Here is an 18,399-nt window from a genome sequence, read left to right as displayed (position 1 = left end):
TCTGTATTTAAAATATTGTTTATTAACATTAAGCAGCAACAAATCAAGCAACAAATCAAACATGGCTTCCTTGCCGTGTGTGAAGCCGAAAAACAGGAAGGCAACCTGCAAACTTCTTACTGGCATCGTGATGTCGTCACCAGGGGGTCTGTTGGATATGCCAGATGGTTGGATTAGCCAAGGTTGGCTAATTGAGACTGTACTGTACTTATTTTGTACTTAGGGTAATGGAGATTTAAATGACTTGTCCGGAGTCACAAGGAGCTGCAATGGGAACTGAATCCAGTTACCTTGGTTCTTAGGCCACTGCACTAACCATTAAGCTACTTCTCCATTCCTTAAAAGATATCTGTACATGAGGTTGATAACTTAAAAGATATCAAACATGGGTTCTCATAGAAGACTCAAACATAAGTGAGTGGGCTGAACCTAGGACCCAAAGTGGTGAACTGGATTAGAAACTGTTGACCAACAGAGGGTGTTGGTAAATGGGATTCACTCGGAGAAAAGAAAGGCAAGTAGTGGACTGCCTCAAGGAGTGGTACTGGAACAGACTCTATTCAATATATTTGTGAATGACATTGCTGAAGAGTTAGAAGAAAAAGTTTGCCTTTTAACAGATAAGAAGATCTGCAACAGAGTGGACATCCCGGAGGGAGTAATGATCTACAAAAATTAGAATGATCTATTGTTTGGCAGTTACAGTTTAATGAGATGAAGTTCAGAGTGATTCGTTACATTTGTACCCCACATTTTCCCACCTCTTTGCAGGTTCAATGTGGCTTACATAGTGCCGGAGAGCAGTTGTTGTGTCAATGAGATCAGGCAGTTACGTTGGATCTGTGGGGTATGCCTTTTTAAACAAGTGGGTCTTAAGTGTCTTTCTGAAGTGTAGATGGTCGTATATGGTTTTCAAGTTTTTTGGTAGTGCGTTCCATAGTTGTGTGCTGATGTAGGAAAAACTGGATGCGTAAGTTGATTTGTGTTTGAGTCCTTTGCAGCTTGGGTAGTGTAGATCTCGGTACGTTTGTGCAGATACGAGTGAGTTTCTGGCTGGTAGGTCGAACAGGTCTGTCATGTAGTCCGGTGCTTCACCGTATATGATTTTGTGGACCATAGTACAGATTTTGAAAGGCAATGCACTCTTTGATTGGAAGCCAATGTAGTTTTTCGCGAAGGGGTTTAGCACTTTCAAATCATGTTATTCCGAAGATGAGTCTTGTAGCCGTGTTTTGTGCGGTCTGAAGTTTCTTTAGGATTTGTTCTTTGCATCCTGCGTATATTGCATTGCAGTAATCTGCATGGCTCATTACCATCGATTGTATTAGGTTGTGGAATGTTTCCCTCGGGAAGTATTGTTTCACGCTTTTGAGTTCCCACATTGAGTAGAACATTTTATTAGTTGCGGATTTTGCTTGGCTTTCAAGTGTGATGTTGCAGTCGAGTATAACGCCAAGGATTTTCAGGCTGTCTGAGATAGGGAGGGTGTGGTCTGGGGTGCTGATGGTTGCGGGTATGTCCGTGATGTACTAAGATGATAGGATAAGACAGTGAGTTTTTTTCTTTGTTAAGTTTTAGTTGGAATGCATTGCTCAAGAGTCCATGGTGTTCAAGCCAGTCTTTATTTCGTTAGCAATTTCTGTCAGTGTGGATCTGTAAGGGATGTATATGGTGACATCGTCTGCATAGATGAAAGGGTTTAGACCTTGGTTAGATAAGCCCTTGGCTAGTGGGGTCATCAGTAGGTTGAAGAGGATCGGGGATAATGGAGAGCCTTGTGGTACACCACAATCTGCTTTCCACGGTGATGATATGTTTGATTTTGACGTTACCTGATATGTTCTTGTAGTTAGGAAGCCCTTGATACAGTTAAGTATGTTGCCAGCAATCCCGAATTTGTCAAATAATCTTATTAAAATGTTATGGTTTACCATGTCGAATACACTAGACCTGTCGAACTGTAGGAGGAGGATGTTGTTTCCTTTTGCTATTTCCTGTTTGAATTTGGCTAGTAGGGTGAGTAGGACTGTTTCTGTGCTGTGTAACAGTCGAAAGCCAGGCTGTCATTTGTGTAATATTGAGAATTTGTTTATGTAGTCTGTTAGTTGTTTGGCTACCATGCTTTCCATCAGTTTGACTGGCAGCGGGATGGATGCTACTGGTTGGTAGTTGGTGATATCATTTGCTTTTTCATGGTATCCTTCGGCATCAGGGTGAGTAGATTATTGCTCTTTTCTTTCGGGACGAGACCTTGCTGAAGCATATAGTTTAGGTGAGACGTGAGATCTATTATGAATCGGTCAGGGGCTGATTTCAATAGGTAGTTGGGACATGTATCTAAGTTTCCAGTGAGTGTTGGCGAACCTCCTGAGCGCCTGTGTTATAGTATCGACAGTAAGGGGGGTGAAGTTTAGCCAGGTGCAGTCTGCCAGGTATTCTCTATTTGTTGGGTCCAGCATGTCTAGGAAGTTTTCGATGTTTGTGGTGCCTTGGGGAAGCGTGTTGTGTAAGTTTACAATTCTTTTGTTGAAGTACTTGGCAAGATTGTTTGCAGTTGGGGTGTCTATGTTTGATGGAGTGACCCGGTTAGTATCTAGGAGTTTATTCACTAGTTGATAAAGTTTCTTTGTGTCTTTGTAGTCTGTTCCAATTTTAGTTTTATAGTATGATCTTTTGGACTGTTTTATTGCGTATTTATATTTTCGTTGTGATTGTTTCCATATGTTGAGCGTGTGTTCATCTTTTGTTTTTTTCCATGTTCGTTCTTGTTGCCTGGTTTGCGTTTTTAGCTTTTTCAGTTTATCATTGAACCATGGTATCGAGCTGTGCTTTCGTGACATTCTTGTTCATAAAGGTGATATTTCATCCAGTATGCATTTGCATCTTTTATCCCATTCCTGGAGGTAGTCAGTGGATTCAGTTTATGCTGTCCATCCATTGTTATATAACAGTTGCCAGAATGTTTTTGTGTCTACATGGCCTCTGGATGTATATGTCGTGTGTCCCTGTGTTAGGTGTCTTCTTACGCCAGTGTACTGATAGGTTTAGTTTATAATGATCAGACCAGGGTGTTGCTGTCCATTTAATGTCTTATTGTTATGTACTTGGGGAGTAGAAATTCACAGGAGTTGTATGTGCTATGGAATGAGAGACTGATACTTTGAGGTGAAGGTGTCTGAGGATCTCAAGGTAGTGAACTATTGTGACAAGGCAGTAAATGCTAGGTTGAATCCTTTTCTACCTAAATTGTTTTGAATATCAAGCCCAATACAGCTAATAAACAGCAAGAGAACCAACAAGCAGATGACAATTTGGGAGAATAATGATTTAGCAGTTTGTAGCAGCCACAGTTACAAAATATTTTTTGGGGGAAATAAGATATATAGCTCTTGAAAGATAGCTCATTGTCCAATATGATGCCTAAGATCTTCATAGTAGATACCATTATGACTGAAGAGCTGGAGATGTATAACAGAGTAATCAGACTTTGTGGCTGTTTCCTATAGAACAACATACCTCTTTGTTTTCTCTGGATTAAGCTTTATTTTATGAGGCATACCAATCTGCAATCAAAGTGAGCTTAGAGTTTAATGTTGCAATTTTGTGTGTTAATGTTTATTAGATATATCACCTTTCTGTGGCACAACCAAAACAGTTTACATATTTCATGGATCTTGAGGATCTTGACAACGCTTGACCTGAATATCGTCAGCATAAGCGAATGGTGAAAGTTCCAGATTCTGAATGAGTGCTAACAATGGGGCCATGAAAATATTAGACAGGACTGGTGCCAGAAGAAAATTTTGAAAGACTCCACAGATAAAGGAATAAGTTTCTGAGCAATAGGAATTACATAGTCTTGCGAAATACCCATCAATAAGATTGGTTTACTTTCTACGTACAACTGTACAAGTAATACAAAGTTCATGAAGCCTGTCCAAGAGAAAAAGGTGATCCACTAGGCTGAAAGCCACAGACAGATCTAGTGAAAGCAAAAGAACCAATTGACCTTGATCAAGATGAGTCAGGATATAAGTGAAAAGACTTAGAAGAGCAGTTTCAGTGTTACAGGAGTTCTATAAGCCCATCTGATGTGGATGAAGTACATTAGTCTGATCTAAGAAATTGTGAAGTTCCTCAGCTGCAAGATGTTCCAAAGTTTTAGAAATGAGTAGAATATTGGCTAAAGGGCTGTAAATTTAAGACTACTATATCATTAATAGATGTGTTGATGTGTTTGAGATGGAGAAAAAGGATAGCATTCCAAAAGTAAGAAAGACTGAATATTTCTCAGAATGAACAGTGAAAGAGCACTGTCTGGTGAAAACACTGAGAAACAACTGCATTTATTTATTACAAAATGCAGATGATTGAGAAAAGATGCTGTTTGCCAATGGTAACAAGATACTGAAATTTCCCAAAACAATTTGGAAGAAATAAATGCAAAACTTGATGAAGTGATCAGATCTACTACGGCTCCTGCAAACAGGTTGGGTACTACCACAGTGGTGGGTCATCTCCAGGCTCTCTCTGGAGAAGGGTAAACTCCAGTCCATCAGAAATCTATTACAGAAAGTAGTAGTTCTATTTACTGATTCATTAGCCCCTTTCTTCTAGGCAGGCTGTAGGGATGGAAGGGGGATGGAGCAGTTCTCTGGAACCGAGGACTGAGATTCAGCTGAGGACAGAGTGGGGAAAGAAAATGAAGAACTAGAAAGAGACCTGAGAGTGACTTATGGTATGGAGAAGTAGATGCTGAAAAGGAAGGGATGAAATGGGAGGGAGAAAATGTGTGGGTTTTGTCATATCAGAAGGGTGAATGTTTGTGGATAATGGCGTAAAAAGGAATGAATATTGGTTGAAGAGGGGATGGCTCAAAAGGAGGTGACAATTTTGGGTGTTAAATGAATTGTCACAGGGGAAGAGGGATGTGTTATTCCAAAAGACTGTATGGGTGTATATGTGTTTGTGTGTTGTTAGGAGGAAGGGGCATTGGCTGTTCCAGGCTGTGTCTGTGATTTTGCACATAAGAGATGAACAGGATATTAGTTACCTAAAGAGTTTGCTCAAAGGTATTCTTTGTTCAGTTGTAATGACACTGTTCATTGTTGTAATATCTACATCTGTGTGTTTCTATGGGTGATGAAATACTGTTCTATTTAATATTTTGTGTAAAAAAGGACAATTGCTTTTGCATAATTTTCAAGTTTTTGTTGCATACAGCAGTGATTTGAAAAAAAGATTTTTCTATGCCCCCCCCCAGTCTCCCCTATTATTGCATGTATGTCACACTGAATGGTTTCTGATCTTTAAACAAAATGCAATATTAGACAAAGGAAACTGGAGTATATACATAACACAGTATTTGAAATAGTATTTCATTTATTTAAGGAACAATGTTATCCAACACCCATTTCACCCATGTGAAAAAGTAACTGACCCCTTAATCAACCAACTGATAAATAGATTCAGCTGATTGAACACAGCCAGACTTCACTGATCTCAAGTGGGCTACCAATGCAGCCATGTCTCTGACATTATGAACCGTGACATGATCCTCCAGAGTCTGCCCAGCCAGGGCATAAAGAAAGGAGATGCAACGGGATAGCCAACTGGACAAAGTGCATTTACCAATGGCTGCCCTCATCCTGTTTGGGTTGAAAGAAACAAAAAAACTGGGTGGACTGTCTAACCTGCAACAAATAGAAGGCTACGGCTCGTTTGCAGTCCAAGGTGTGCAGTGCACTTTTGCCAGAATGGACATGACGTTTTAAGAAATATGCTGGAGGAACAACTGATTAAGTTGAAAATCCGACATCACCTTCAGGAGGAACTTAGGATGCATGTGGAAAATCACTCTCTTGTGATTAAACTTTACGCAAGATGGATCCACCACTTGGGTCTGAACCTTGCTGACCCTGCATGTGGATATGATCACCACCAAGAACAAAACCTAAGTCAAGTACTTCAGGCGGCTCAACAGGAGATTTCACCAGCTGGTTGAGGATGACTGAGGGTCCCAAAACATAGTAGGAGATTTGAGAGGAGGTTTTGTGAAAAGCAAACCTCTCATAAATCGAACTAGAAGCTGTACAGAGATGGGCTTCCCTTCCAAATGGTGATGGTAAGCATCAACTGAACTGAGTGAACCCTTATTCAAGTAGTTTTTGTATAGGGCAGAAAAAAGGATCTAAGGCCTGGCCCTTTCACCAGACAGCAAACCTCCTCCATTTAAAGTTATATGGCCTCTTAATGGAACATTTCCTGGAAGCAAGGAAAACTTGGGAGACACCTTCATGCAGCTGAAGGGTTGCTAACTCTATACTCTCAACATCCATGCCATGAAGGCGAGGAAGTGAAGGTTGGGATACAAGACAGATCCCTGATTCTAAGTGACGATAGGCAGAACAGTCCAGTCTCCACAGAGGCTAACTCCAGAAGTAGAGGGAACTATATGTGTCTCGGTCAGTAAGGTCCTCGCCAAAAAGAGTAGTGAGACCGGCAGGGCTCTTCCAAGAACAACAAGGAGATAATAAATTAGATGAGAATACTTTAGTGTGTAAAACCCGACATGGCACCGTGTTTCAGCAAAGTGCCTGCTTCAGGGGTCTATAATAAATAATATAAATATGTAAATAAAAAATGTATAATAAATAATAAATCAAAAATTCCATACACACAAAAAATGACAAAATGATATATATATAAATGCTGCACTGACTAACAAAAAGTGCACAAAAACATGCACTGCAGTGCAGAAAGGAAAAAGGCCTCAAAGAGCTCCTAGGTATTTAATAATCCAATGGAGCTGAAACAGATCTTTATGATCTTCTCTTCATCATCGGCCAAAAAACCTTTCGTGGTACCATGAACCTTCACTTCTTATAGTGATAAGCTGTGGTGTAAATAATACAGTGACCTGTACGTTTTTCTTTACTAGCCTTGGTATAGGTTGACCACTACTCAAAAGCACTTGTTATAAACAATCGCACTTATCTTTAGAGGTGGTGCACACAATGGACTTTGTTGCCCGTTCAAAAGCCAGAGGCCATAGGAGGAGTGTTGCTAAAATCATGATCTTTCCTGATGTGGCCAGAGCTACACAGCTCAGACGAAAAGCCATTTTGGCTTTGAATCCTAGAGTTGCGGCTCAGGAAGCCATTTTTTTTCATAAATTTCCATTTAAGTATTTACTTTCTTTTCAGAATAAAGATTATATTTTTTGGGATCCACTTCAGTTAGAACAATTTCTTAAAGGTCATGGGAAATAAAAATTTGAATGGGTATACATTTAAATGAGACATTACTTTCAGTATTAGGGTTACCCTATTTGGTTTTCCTGTTAATTTTGGGCTGCACTTTGATTAAAATTTGTAATTGCAATTAATCATGTGATTAAAGGTATGTTATTTATTTTTTTTCCCCACTGCAGTTCCTTGTGACTCTGGGCAATGGAGGGTTAAGTGCCTTGCTCTGAGTCACAAGGCATTGCAGTAGGGAAAACAAAACAAAAAAAAAAAAAAAACATACCCTTATTCGTGTGATTAATCGTGATTACATTTTTTATCAAAATGCAGCTCTAATTTTACTATGAATTACTAATAGGCAGATTTCCATTAATATCAACTTTCTGCTAAACGGTGATAATATAACTTTTTATAAACAATGCCAAAAATAATGTGTGCCTTTCTCTATAAGAAATAGGTATGAAAATATATGTTGATATGTAAATCATCAGCTATAAGGCACTTACGCTATCGCAGTTTATAGTTCAATTTACTTGCTATACTACAAATAACACATCTAAGAGGTTTACGATCGTAAAAGTAATAAGGGAACAGGAAAAAAAGGTGTTATAAAGCACAGGGAAACCTATAATACAATTTTCATGTTATAAAGGAAAGGGATGAAAAGGGAAAAATCTAAAAAAGCAACTAAGTTTCCTGACTGGAGTAGCTAAACAGCCAAGTAGTGCTTTCTCCAGTAAAGGAAGCAAGAACTAGCAACCAGTGCAGTCTTTTCTGTTAAGTAGGTTGCCATAAATGTTAGTATACTCCTCATGACAAGATTACATCAACAATAAGAAGAACGTTGGCATACTGACAATGTATTCTACTCATGTGTACCCTTTTTGTTATATGACATTTCAATTTCTAAATCACTGTCCAACAACTCCAACATATCTTTGGTAATCTTTTAGTGGGGATGTATGTATGTGTGTGTCATATATATATATATATATATATATATATATATATATATATATATATATATAAGGCACCTCCAACGCTCTAATTGAAGCCTCCAGCCGGAAACGTAAGGTGGCATAGATATCCGGTTTAGCAAGTACACAAAGGAAACAAGCTGAGGGAGATAATTGTTTTCTCAGGCACCTGGAGTGGTTGCCCTGGGTGATTTAACAAGGTCAGCTGGGGTCAAGACCTTCTTGCAAGTAAAGCAATTAACTCTGCCCTGAACTCTGCCCTGGGTGATTAACAAGGTCAGCTGGGGTCACAGCTCCTTGCAACTAAAACAATTAACTCCTCCCAGACTCTTAGGAGCTTGCCTTTACTCAGCCAGGCTGCAGTCATTGCCATACACTCTAAACCAAACAAACCTAGCAGCTGCTGCTCCACATTGTCATTTTTTAAATTGTTGCTCCATCAGAAACAAGTCTACAGCTGTTTCAAATGGGAGGGAAGGTGGCCCTGGAACTGGGAGGGTGGGGGGACCCTGAAACTCGGACGGACCCTGGGACTGGGAGGAGGGATGACCCTGGAACTTGGACGGACCCTGGGACTGGGAGGGGGGATGACCCTGGAACTCGGAGGGAGGGAGGGGGACCCTGCAACTGGGAGGGAGGAGGGAGTGATGGGCCCCTGGCACACACTCTGATTCTCATTCCCTCTCTCTCACACACAGTCAATGTCACACACAGTCTCTCAAACATACACACTCCGAGGAAAACCTTGCTAGCACCCGTTTCAGTTGTCAGAAATGGGCCTTTTTTACTAGTATATATATATTCCACATACACACACCTTAAGTGTGGGGTTTGTTTGTTTTTTCTTTAGGTAAATGAATGCCAAAAAAAAAAAACAATAGACTGAACACACAATGATTCTAAGGAAAATATTGAAGAATGTCCTTTATAATGCCTACCATATGTCTTTTACCAAATTTGGCAATGTAAACTGGGAAAGTCATTTTCCTAAGAAAGAATGTATTAAATCACTGAAGCTGCTGGTGACAGGTGTTGACAAATCAAAAACTAAAGCGATATTATTGTCTCACAATGTGACAGTATCACCTGATTTTAATGTCTTTTCTTCCTGGGATGAAGCACTGGGAGAATCTTTTGGTAACTTTTCATTTTTTTCCTCTGATGATCGACAAGGTGATACAGTCATGTTTGTTATTTTTCGAACCGGTACTAGGTGCAACTTTTTATTCTCCGATTCTTTATTTTCTTGCACAACTTTTCCTTTACTAGAATCCTGAAATATTAATATGAGTAATAGTTGTGTAAATACTGTAAGTTAGTTTGATAAACTTCACAGTTTATCTTTAAAACAATAGCTATAAAACATACACCCAATAAACACAGCAAATGTGATGTGAGATTTTGTGAAAAAGATAGTACCAAATCACCAAACACCCCAGCAATCTTCAAGAATATGCTGTATTTTCCCTTTCACCGACACATTTGATTTCCAGGATAACAGAACAGAAATATGATCTAAAACAGTTTCTACTGACTTCTGCTGCAGTGAATGGAGAAAGTAGATCTTACCTGTTAATTTTCTTTCTTTTACTTGCACAGCAGACAAGTCCGAGACTTGTGGTTTGTGTCCATCTACCAGAAGGTGAAGACAGTACAGAAATGTGCTGTGCTTTAACAGAACCCTGTGCAGCTCAGACAATTCAATATTAGATAAAGCAGTGGTAAACAATTGCTTAACTAATGTGGAATATAATGCTGAAGTAAAGCAAAAACATTTGTTCAACAAGAAAAACAGGAAGTTAGCAAAAATAAAAACTCAAGTGTAGAAGGTATTCAAGCAGGGTCTGTGTAGGACAAGTAAGAGGATCTAGTTCCCTGCTCTCACATCAGATGGCAAACCTCCTCCATTTAAAAGAGTAACACCTCTTAGTGGAGTCTTTCCTGGAAGCCAGCAAGACCTGGGGACACCCTCTGAAAGACCCAAGGAAGCGAATCTAGGCTCTCAACATCAAAGCTGTGATAGCCAGAGACTCGAGGTTAGGATGTAGAAGTGACCCCTCGTTCTGAGTGATGAGGGTCGGAAAACATTCCAATCTTCACAGTTCTTCGGAGGATAATTCCAGAAGAGGAGGGTACCAAATCTGCCGCATCCAATATGGCATGATCAGAAAGAGAAGATACAGTGGGGGAAATAAGTATTTGATCCCTTGCTGATTTTGTAAGTGTGCCCACTGACAAAGACATGAGCAGCCCATAATTGAAGGGTAGGTTATTGGTAACAGTGAGAGATAGCACATCACAAATTAAATCCGGAAAATCACATTGTGGAAAGTATATGAATTTATTTGCATTCTGCAGAGGGAAATAAGTATTTAATCCCTCTGGCAAACAAGACCTAGTACTTGGTGGCAAAACCCTTGTTGGCAAGCACAGCGGTCAGACGTCTTCTGTAGTTGATGATGAGGTTTGCACACATGTCAGGAGGAATTTTGGTCCACTCCTCTTTGCAGATCATCTCTAAATCATTAAGAGTTCTGGGCTGTCGCTTGGCAACTCGCAGCTTCAGCTCCCTCCATAAGTTTTCAATGGGATTAAGGTCTGGTGACTGGCTAGGCCACTCCATGACCCTAATGTGCTTCTTCCTGAGCCACTCCTTTGTTGCCTTGGCTGTATGTTTTGGGTCATTGTCGTGCTGGAAGACCCAGCCACGACCCATTTTTAAGGCCCTGGCTGAGGGAAGGAGGTTGTCACTCAGAATTGTAAGGTACATGGCCCCATCCATTCTCCCATTGATGCGGTGAAGTAGTCCTGTGCCCTTAGCAGAGAAACACCCCCAAAACATAACATTTCCACCTCCATGCTTGACAGTGGGGACGGTGTTCTTTGGGTCATAGGCAGCATTTCTCTTCCTCCAAACACGGCGAGTTGAGTTCATGCCAAAGAGCTCAATTTTTGTCTCATCTGACCACAGCACCTTCTCCCAATCACTCTCGGCATCATCCAGGTGTTCACTGGCAAACTTCAGACGGGCCGTCACATGTGCCTTCCGGAGCAGGGGGACCTTGCGGGCACTGCAGGATTGCAATCCGTTATGTCGTAATGTGTTACCAATGGTTTTCGTGGTGACAGTGGTCCCAGCTGCCTTGAGATCATTGACAAGTTCCCCCCTTGTAGTTGTAGGCTGATTTCTAACCTTCCTCATGATCAAGGATACCCCACGAGGTGAGATTTTGCGTGGAGCCCCAGATCTTTGTCGATTGACAGTCATTTTGTACTTCTTCCATTTTCTTACTATGGCACCAACAGTTGTCTCCTTCTCGCCCAGCGTCTTACTGATGGTTTTGTAGCCCATTCCAGCCTTGTGCAGGTGTATGATCTTGTCCCTGACAACCTTAGACAGCTCCTTGCTCTTGGCCATTTTGTAGAGGTTAGAGTCTGACTGATTCACTGAGTCTGTGGACAGGTGTCTTTCATACAGGTGACCATTGCCGACAGCTGTCTGTCATGCAGGTAACGAGTTGATTTGGAGCATCTACCTGGTCTGTAGGGGCCAGATCTCTTACTGGTTGGTGGGGGATCAAATACTTATTTCCCTCTGCAGAATGCAAATAAATTCATATACTTTCCACAATGTGATTTTCCGGATTTAATTTGTGATGTGCTATCTCTCACTGTTACCAATAACCTACCCTTCAATTATGGGCTGCTCATGTCTTTGTCAGTGGGCACACTTACAAAATCAGCAAGGGATCAAATACTTATTTCCCCCACTGTACATACTTGTAGCAGGTATTCTCCGAGGACAGCAGGCTGATTGTTCTCACTGATGGGTGACGCCCACGGCAGCCCTGAGGTCCGGAAATCTTCCTAGCAACAAAAGTTTGCTAGAGCCTTCGGTCACGCGTGGATGCACGCACCACGCATGCGCGGCCATCTTCCCGCCCATCACGCGGGGACATCAGATCAAAAAGCAAAGATGAAGAGAAGGAACAACTCCAAAGGGGAGGAGGGAGGGTTTGTGAGAACAATCAGCCTGCTGTCCTCGGAGAATACCTGCTACAGGTATGTATCTTCGCTTTCTTCGAGGACAAGCAGGCTGCTTGTTCTCACTGATGGGGTATCCCTAGCTCTCAGGCTCACTCAAAACAACAAAGAAAGGTCAATTGGGCCTCGCAACGGCGAGGACAGAACAAGGATTGACCTACAAAGAAAACAACTAAGAGAGTGCAGCCTGGAACAGAACAAAATTGGGCCTAAGGGGGTGGAGTTGGATCCTAAACCCCAAACAGATTCTGCAGCACCGACTGCCCAAACCGACTGTTGCGTCGGCTATCCTGCTGAAGGCAGTAGTGAGATGTAAATGTGTGGACAGAAGATCACGTCGCAGCCTTGCAAATCTCTTCAATAGTGGCCGACTTCAAGTGGGCCACTGACGCTGCGCCATGGCTCTAACACTATGAACCGTGACATGACCCTCAAGATTCAGCCCAGCATGGGCATAAGTGAAGGAAATGCAATCTGCTAGTCAATTGGAAATGGTGCGTTTCCCGACAGAGACTCCCCTCCTGTTGGGATCAAATGATATAAACATTTGGGCGGACTCTCTGAATGGGCTTGTCCGCTCCAGATAGAAGGCCAATGCTCTCTTGCAGTCCAATGTGTGCAACTGCCGTTCAGCAGGGTGGGTATGAGGTCGGGGAAAAAATGTTGGCAAGACAATTGACTGGTTCAGATGGAACTCCTACACCACCTTCGGCAAGAACTTAGGGTGAGTGCGGAGGACTACTCTGTTATGATGAAATTTAGTATAAGGAGCATGGGCTACCAAGGCTTGAAGCTCACTGACTCTACGAGCTGAAGTAACTGCCACCAAGAAAATGACCTTCCAGGTTAAGTACTTCAGATGGCAGGAATTCAGTGGCTCAAAAGGAGGCCTCATCAGCTGGGTGAGAACGACGTTGAGATCCCATGACACTGTTGGAGGTTTGACAGAGGACTTTCACAAAAGCAAACCTCTCATGAAGCGAACAACTAAAGGCTGTGCAGAGATAGGCTGACCTTCTACACGTTGATGGTAAGCGCTGATTGCACTAAGATGAACCCTTACGGAGTTGGTTTTGAGACCAGACTCTGATAAGTGTAGAAGGTATTCAAGCAGGGTCTGTGTAGGACAAGAGCGAGGATCTAGGGCCTTGCTGTCACACCATACAGCAAACCTCCTCCATTTAAAAGAATAACACCGCTTCGTGGAATCTTTCCTGGAAGCAAGCAAAACCCGGGAGACACCCTCAGAGAGACCCAAGGAAGTGAATTCTACACTCTCAACATCCAGGCCACGAGAGCCAGAGACTGGAGGTTGGGATGCAGAAGCGACCCCTAGTTCCGAGGGTCAGAAAACACTCCAATCTCCACGGTTCTTCGGAAGATAATTCCAGAAGAAGAGGGAACCAAACCTGACGGGGCCAGAAGGGCGCAATCAGAATCATGGTTTCTCGGTCTTGCTTGAGTTTCAGCAGTCTTCCCCACCAGAGGTATGGGAGGATACGCATACAGAAGGCCCTTCCCCCAATGCGGGAGAAAAGCATCTGACGCTAGCCTGTCGTGGGCCTGAAGTCTGGAACAGAACTGAGGGACCTTGTGATTGAGCTGAGTGGCAAAAAGATCCACCAAGGGGGTGCCCCACGCTTGGAAGATCTTGCGCACCTCACGCGAGCTGAGCGACCACTCGTGAGGTTGCATAATCCTGCTCAATCTGTCGGCCAGACTGTTTACGCCTGCCAGATACATGGCCTGGAGAAACATGCCGTGACGGCGAGCCCAAAGCCACATCTGGACGGCTTCCTGACACAGGGGGCGAGATCCGATGCCCCCCTGCTTGTTGACGTAGTACATGGCAACCTGGTTGTCTGTCTGAATTTGAATCATTTGGTTGGACAACTGATCTCTGAAAGCCTTTAGAGTGTTCCAGATCGCTCGCAACTCCAGGAGATTGAAGACCTGCTTCCTGGAGGGACCAAACTCCCTGAGTGTGAAGCCCATCCACATGCAATCCCCACCCCAGGAGATATGCGTCCGTAGTCAGCACTTTTTGTGGCTGAGGAATTTGGAAGGGACGTCCCAAGGCCAAATTGGATCGAATGGTCCACCATCGAAGAGAGTTGTGAAACCCGGTGGACAATTGGATCACATCTTCTAGATTCCCGGTAGCTTGGTATCACTGGGAAGCTGTGGTCCACTGAGCTGATCTCATATGACGGCGGGCCATGGGAGTCACGTGAACTGTGGAGGCCATGTGACCTAACAGTCTCAACATCTGCCAAGCTGTGATCTGCTGAGACGCTCTGACCATGGAAACAACAGACAGAAGGTTGTCCGCTCTCGTGTCCGGAAGAAAGGCATGAGCCGTCGTTGAATCCAGCAGAGCCCCTATGAATTCTAGTTTTTGAACTGGAAGGAGATGGGAGTTTGGGTAATTTAAAACAAACCCTAGTAGCTCCAGAAGCTGAATAGTCATCTGCATGGACTGTAGAGCTCCTGCCTCTGAGGTGCTCTTCACCAGCCAATCGTTGAGATAAGGGAACACATGCACCCCCAGTCTGAGTAGCGGCGTAACAACGCTGCGACCACCGCCAGGCACTTTGTAAAGACCCAAGGTGCCGAGCCCAGACCAAAAGGCAGCACACAATACTGGAAGTTCTGCGTTCCGAGACGGAACCAAAGATACTTCCTGTGGGCTGGAAGTATCGGGATGTGAGTGTAAGCATCCTTTAAATCCAGTGAGCATAGCCAATCGTCTTTCTGAATCATGGGAAGAAGAGTGCCCAAGGAAAGCATCTTCAACTTTTCTCGGACCAGGAATTTGCTCAGGGTCCTTAGGTCTAGGATGGGACGCATCCCCCGTTTTCTTTTGCACAAGGAAGTACCTGGAATAGAATCCCAACCTCTCTTGCCCAGGTGGAACAGGCTCAACCGCATTGGCGCCGGGAATCCTCGATGTCATGGACGGAAAAATAGCGGCGGCGAAGTCAAAGTCGGCGATGGTGCCAAAAATAAAGCACAAAAAGGGAGAAAACCCGAATGGGCGGCCAAAGAAGGCCGCAACGGCAGGGAAACGAAACTTAATCCAGCCAACACTAAAAGTCTAAGGAAAAACTTTTTTTTTTTTTAATAACAGCTCAAAGGAGCCTACAGAAAAGAAAGAAAAAACACGTGAAAGCGCACAAAAAAAACGAAAGCTTTCTCAGGATGGGCTGAGAGGGGAAAAAACACAGTCTCTCTCAACCGCGGACAAAAAGAAACTGATGTCCCCGCGCGATGGGCGGGAAGATGGCCGCGCTTGCGTGGTGTGCGCGCGCCCGCACGCAACCGAAGGCTCTAGCAAACTTTTGTTGATAGGAAGATTTTCGGACCTCAGGGCTGCCGTGGGTGTCACCCATCAGTGAGAACAAGCAACCTGCTTGTCCTCAGAGAATCATGGTTCCACGGTCTTGCTTGAGTTTCAACAAAGTTTTCCCTCTAGAAGTATGGAAGGATAAGCATACAGAAGACCCGTCCCTCAACTGAGAAGGAAGGCATCTGACACTAACATGCTGTGGACCTGACGCCTGGAACACAACTGAGGAACTTTGTGGTTGATCTGAATGGCAAAAAGATCCACCGAGGAGGTGCCCCAACGCTCGGAAGATCTTGCGGGCCATGCCCATGTGAAGAGACCACTCGTGTGGTTGCATTATCCTGCTCAGTCTGTCGGCCTGGGTGTTGTTTGTGCCCGCCAGATAAGTGGCTCGAAGAAACATGCCATGCAGGCGAGCCCAATGCCACATCTGGATAGCCTACTGACAGAGAATGTAATCCAGTGCCCCCCTGCTTTTGATGTAATACATTGCAACCTGTCTGCTGGAACAAGAATAATTTGATGTGACAGCTGATCTCTGAAAGCCTTTAAAGCATTCCAGACTGATCGAAGCTCCAGGAGGTTGATCTGAAGATTAGTTTCCTGGAGGGACCAATTTCCTTGAGTGTGAAGCTCATCTACGTGAGCTCCCCATCCCAGGAGACAGGCATCTGTCGTCAGCATCTTTTGTGGCAGAGGAATTTGGAATAGAAGCAACACAATCAAATTAGATCAAATGGTCTACCACTGAAGCCAACGAGCAAGCTCTGGGGACACTTGGATAACATCCTCCAGATTCCCCATGGCTTGATACCACTGAGAAGCCAAGGTTCACTGAGCTGGTATTATGTGAAGATGCTTCATGAGTGTAACATACACTGCGGAAGCCATGTGGCCCAGCAATCTCAACATCTGTCTAGCTGTGACCTGCCAAGAGGCTCGAACCTTGGACGCCAGCAAGACAAGATTGTCTGCTCTGGCTTCCGGGAGGTAGGCTTGAACTTCTGTGTGTTGAACAGGGCTCCTATGAACTCCAATCGCTGGACAGGGAACAGATGGGACTTGGGGTAGTTTAAAATGAACCCTAGTAGTTACAGCACACAAATAGTCATCTACATGCACTCCCGAGCACTGTCCTCTGAGCTGCTCTTCACCAGCCGATCATAGTAACATAGTAAATGATGGCAGATAAAGACCTGTACAGTCCATCCAGTCTGCCCAACAAGATCGTTGAGATATGGGAACACATGGACTCCCAGTCTCAGTAACGATGCTGCAACTACCGCTAAACACTTGGTGAAAACCCTGGGAGCTGACACGAGGCCATAAGGCAATACACCAGTTACCACAACCAACACAGACACCCCCATCAGCAGACAACCTCGCCAAATACTTCAACGAGAAATCATAAAGCTTCGAACCACGCTTCCACCCAACACCACCGACCACAAAAAATTCTTTGAATGCCTAGACCCAATCCCCGATGAATATCCAGCAGACCGTATTTGGACAAACTTCGCTCCACTTACCAATGAAATCGTTGCCCAAGCTATCAACAGGTTTGCCAAACCCCACTGTAAACTAGACATATGTCCCAACAACCTAACAAAATCCGCCCCCCAACGCTTCATAACAGACCTCACGTGACACTTAAACTACATGCTACAACATGAAATATTCCCTGAGAATAAAGGAAACATACTACTGACCCAATACCTAAGGACTCAAAGAAAAATGCAAACGACATCACCAACTACCGCCCGGTGGCATCCATACCTCTGATAGTTAAACTAATGGAAAGCATGGTCACCAAACAACTTACCGATTACTTAAGCAAATTCGCAATACTTCATGAATCACAATCTGGATTCCGAGCCAACCACAGCACTGAAACAGTACTAATCACTCTCTTAACAAAATTCAAACAAGCAATTACTACTGGTAATAATATACTCCTCCTACAATTCGACATGTCCAGCGCGTTCGACATGGTAAACCACAAAATACTTACTGAACATACTAGAATACTTCTGGATCGGTGGAAGCATACTAAGCTGGATCAACGGCTTCCTAACCACAAGAACATACCAAGTGACCTCAAACTTGAAAAACGTCATCACCATGGAAACCAGAATGTGGAGTACCACAAGGATCACCGCTGTCACCGACCCTTTTCAACTTAATGATGACACCCCTAGGCAAATTGCTATCCAATCAAGGCCTTAATCCCTACATCCACGCAGACGATGTCACGATCTACATCCCATTCAAACACGATCTCACAGAAATCACAGATGAAATTAAACACAGTCTCCAAATCATGAATTCATGGGTGGATGCATTTCAATTAAAACACCGCAGAAAAAACACAATGCCTCATCCTCTCAACACAATACAACACGTACAAACCCACCACCATAAAACACCCCAGAATACACCCTTCCTGTTCAGAAACCCTGAAAATCCTCGGAGTCACAATTGACCAAATCTCACTCTAGAAATCTAAACAAAAGCACAACAAAGAAAATGTTCCATTCAATGTAGAAACTCAAAAGAGTAAAACCTTTCTTCACGAGGGAAACATTCCGCAGCCTGGTACAATCAATGGTACTAAGCCACCTAGATTACTGCAATGCAATCTACGCCGAATGCAAAGAACAAATCATTAAGAAACTCCAAACTGCGCAAAACACAGCAGCCAGACTCATTTTTTGAAAAAAACAAAATACGAAGCGCCAAACCCTTAAGAGAAAAATTACACTGGCTTCCAATTAAAGAACGC

At 43.4% G+C, this 18,399-nt stretch overlaps 1 protein-coding gene across 1 annotated transcript in view; it reads right to left on the bottom strand.

Annotated features, from left to right (window-relative positions):
• The window catches only part of PHF3 (PHD finger protein 3), a 264,231-nt gene that overhangs the window by 116,466 nt on the left and 129,366 nt on the right, over positions 1–18,399 (bottom strand). The window contains 1 exon segment of the mRNA XM_030199001.1: positions 9,311–9,497. Coding sequence (XP_030054861.1) covers positions 9,311–9,497 — 187 coding nt within the window.

The sequence above is a fragment of the Microcaecilia unicolor genome, chromosome 3, assembly GCF_901765095.1.
Source record: "Microcaecilia unicolor chromosome 3, aMicUni1.1, whole genome shotgun sequence".
Lineage (NCBI taxonomy): Eukaryota > Metazoa > Chordata > Amphibia > Gymnophiona > Siphonopidae > Microcaecilia > Microcaecilia unicolor.
The sequence above is the reverse complement of the archived record's forward strand: the minus strand, read 5'-3'. Positions and strand labels throughout refer to the sequence as shown.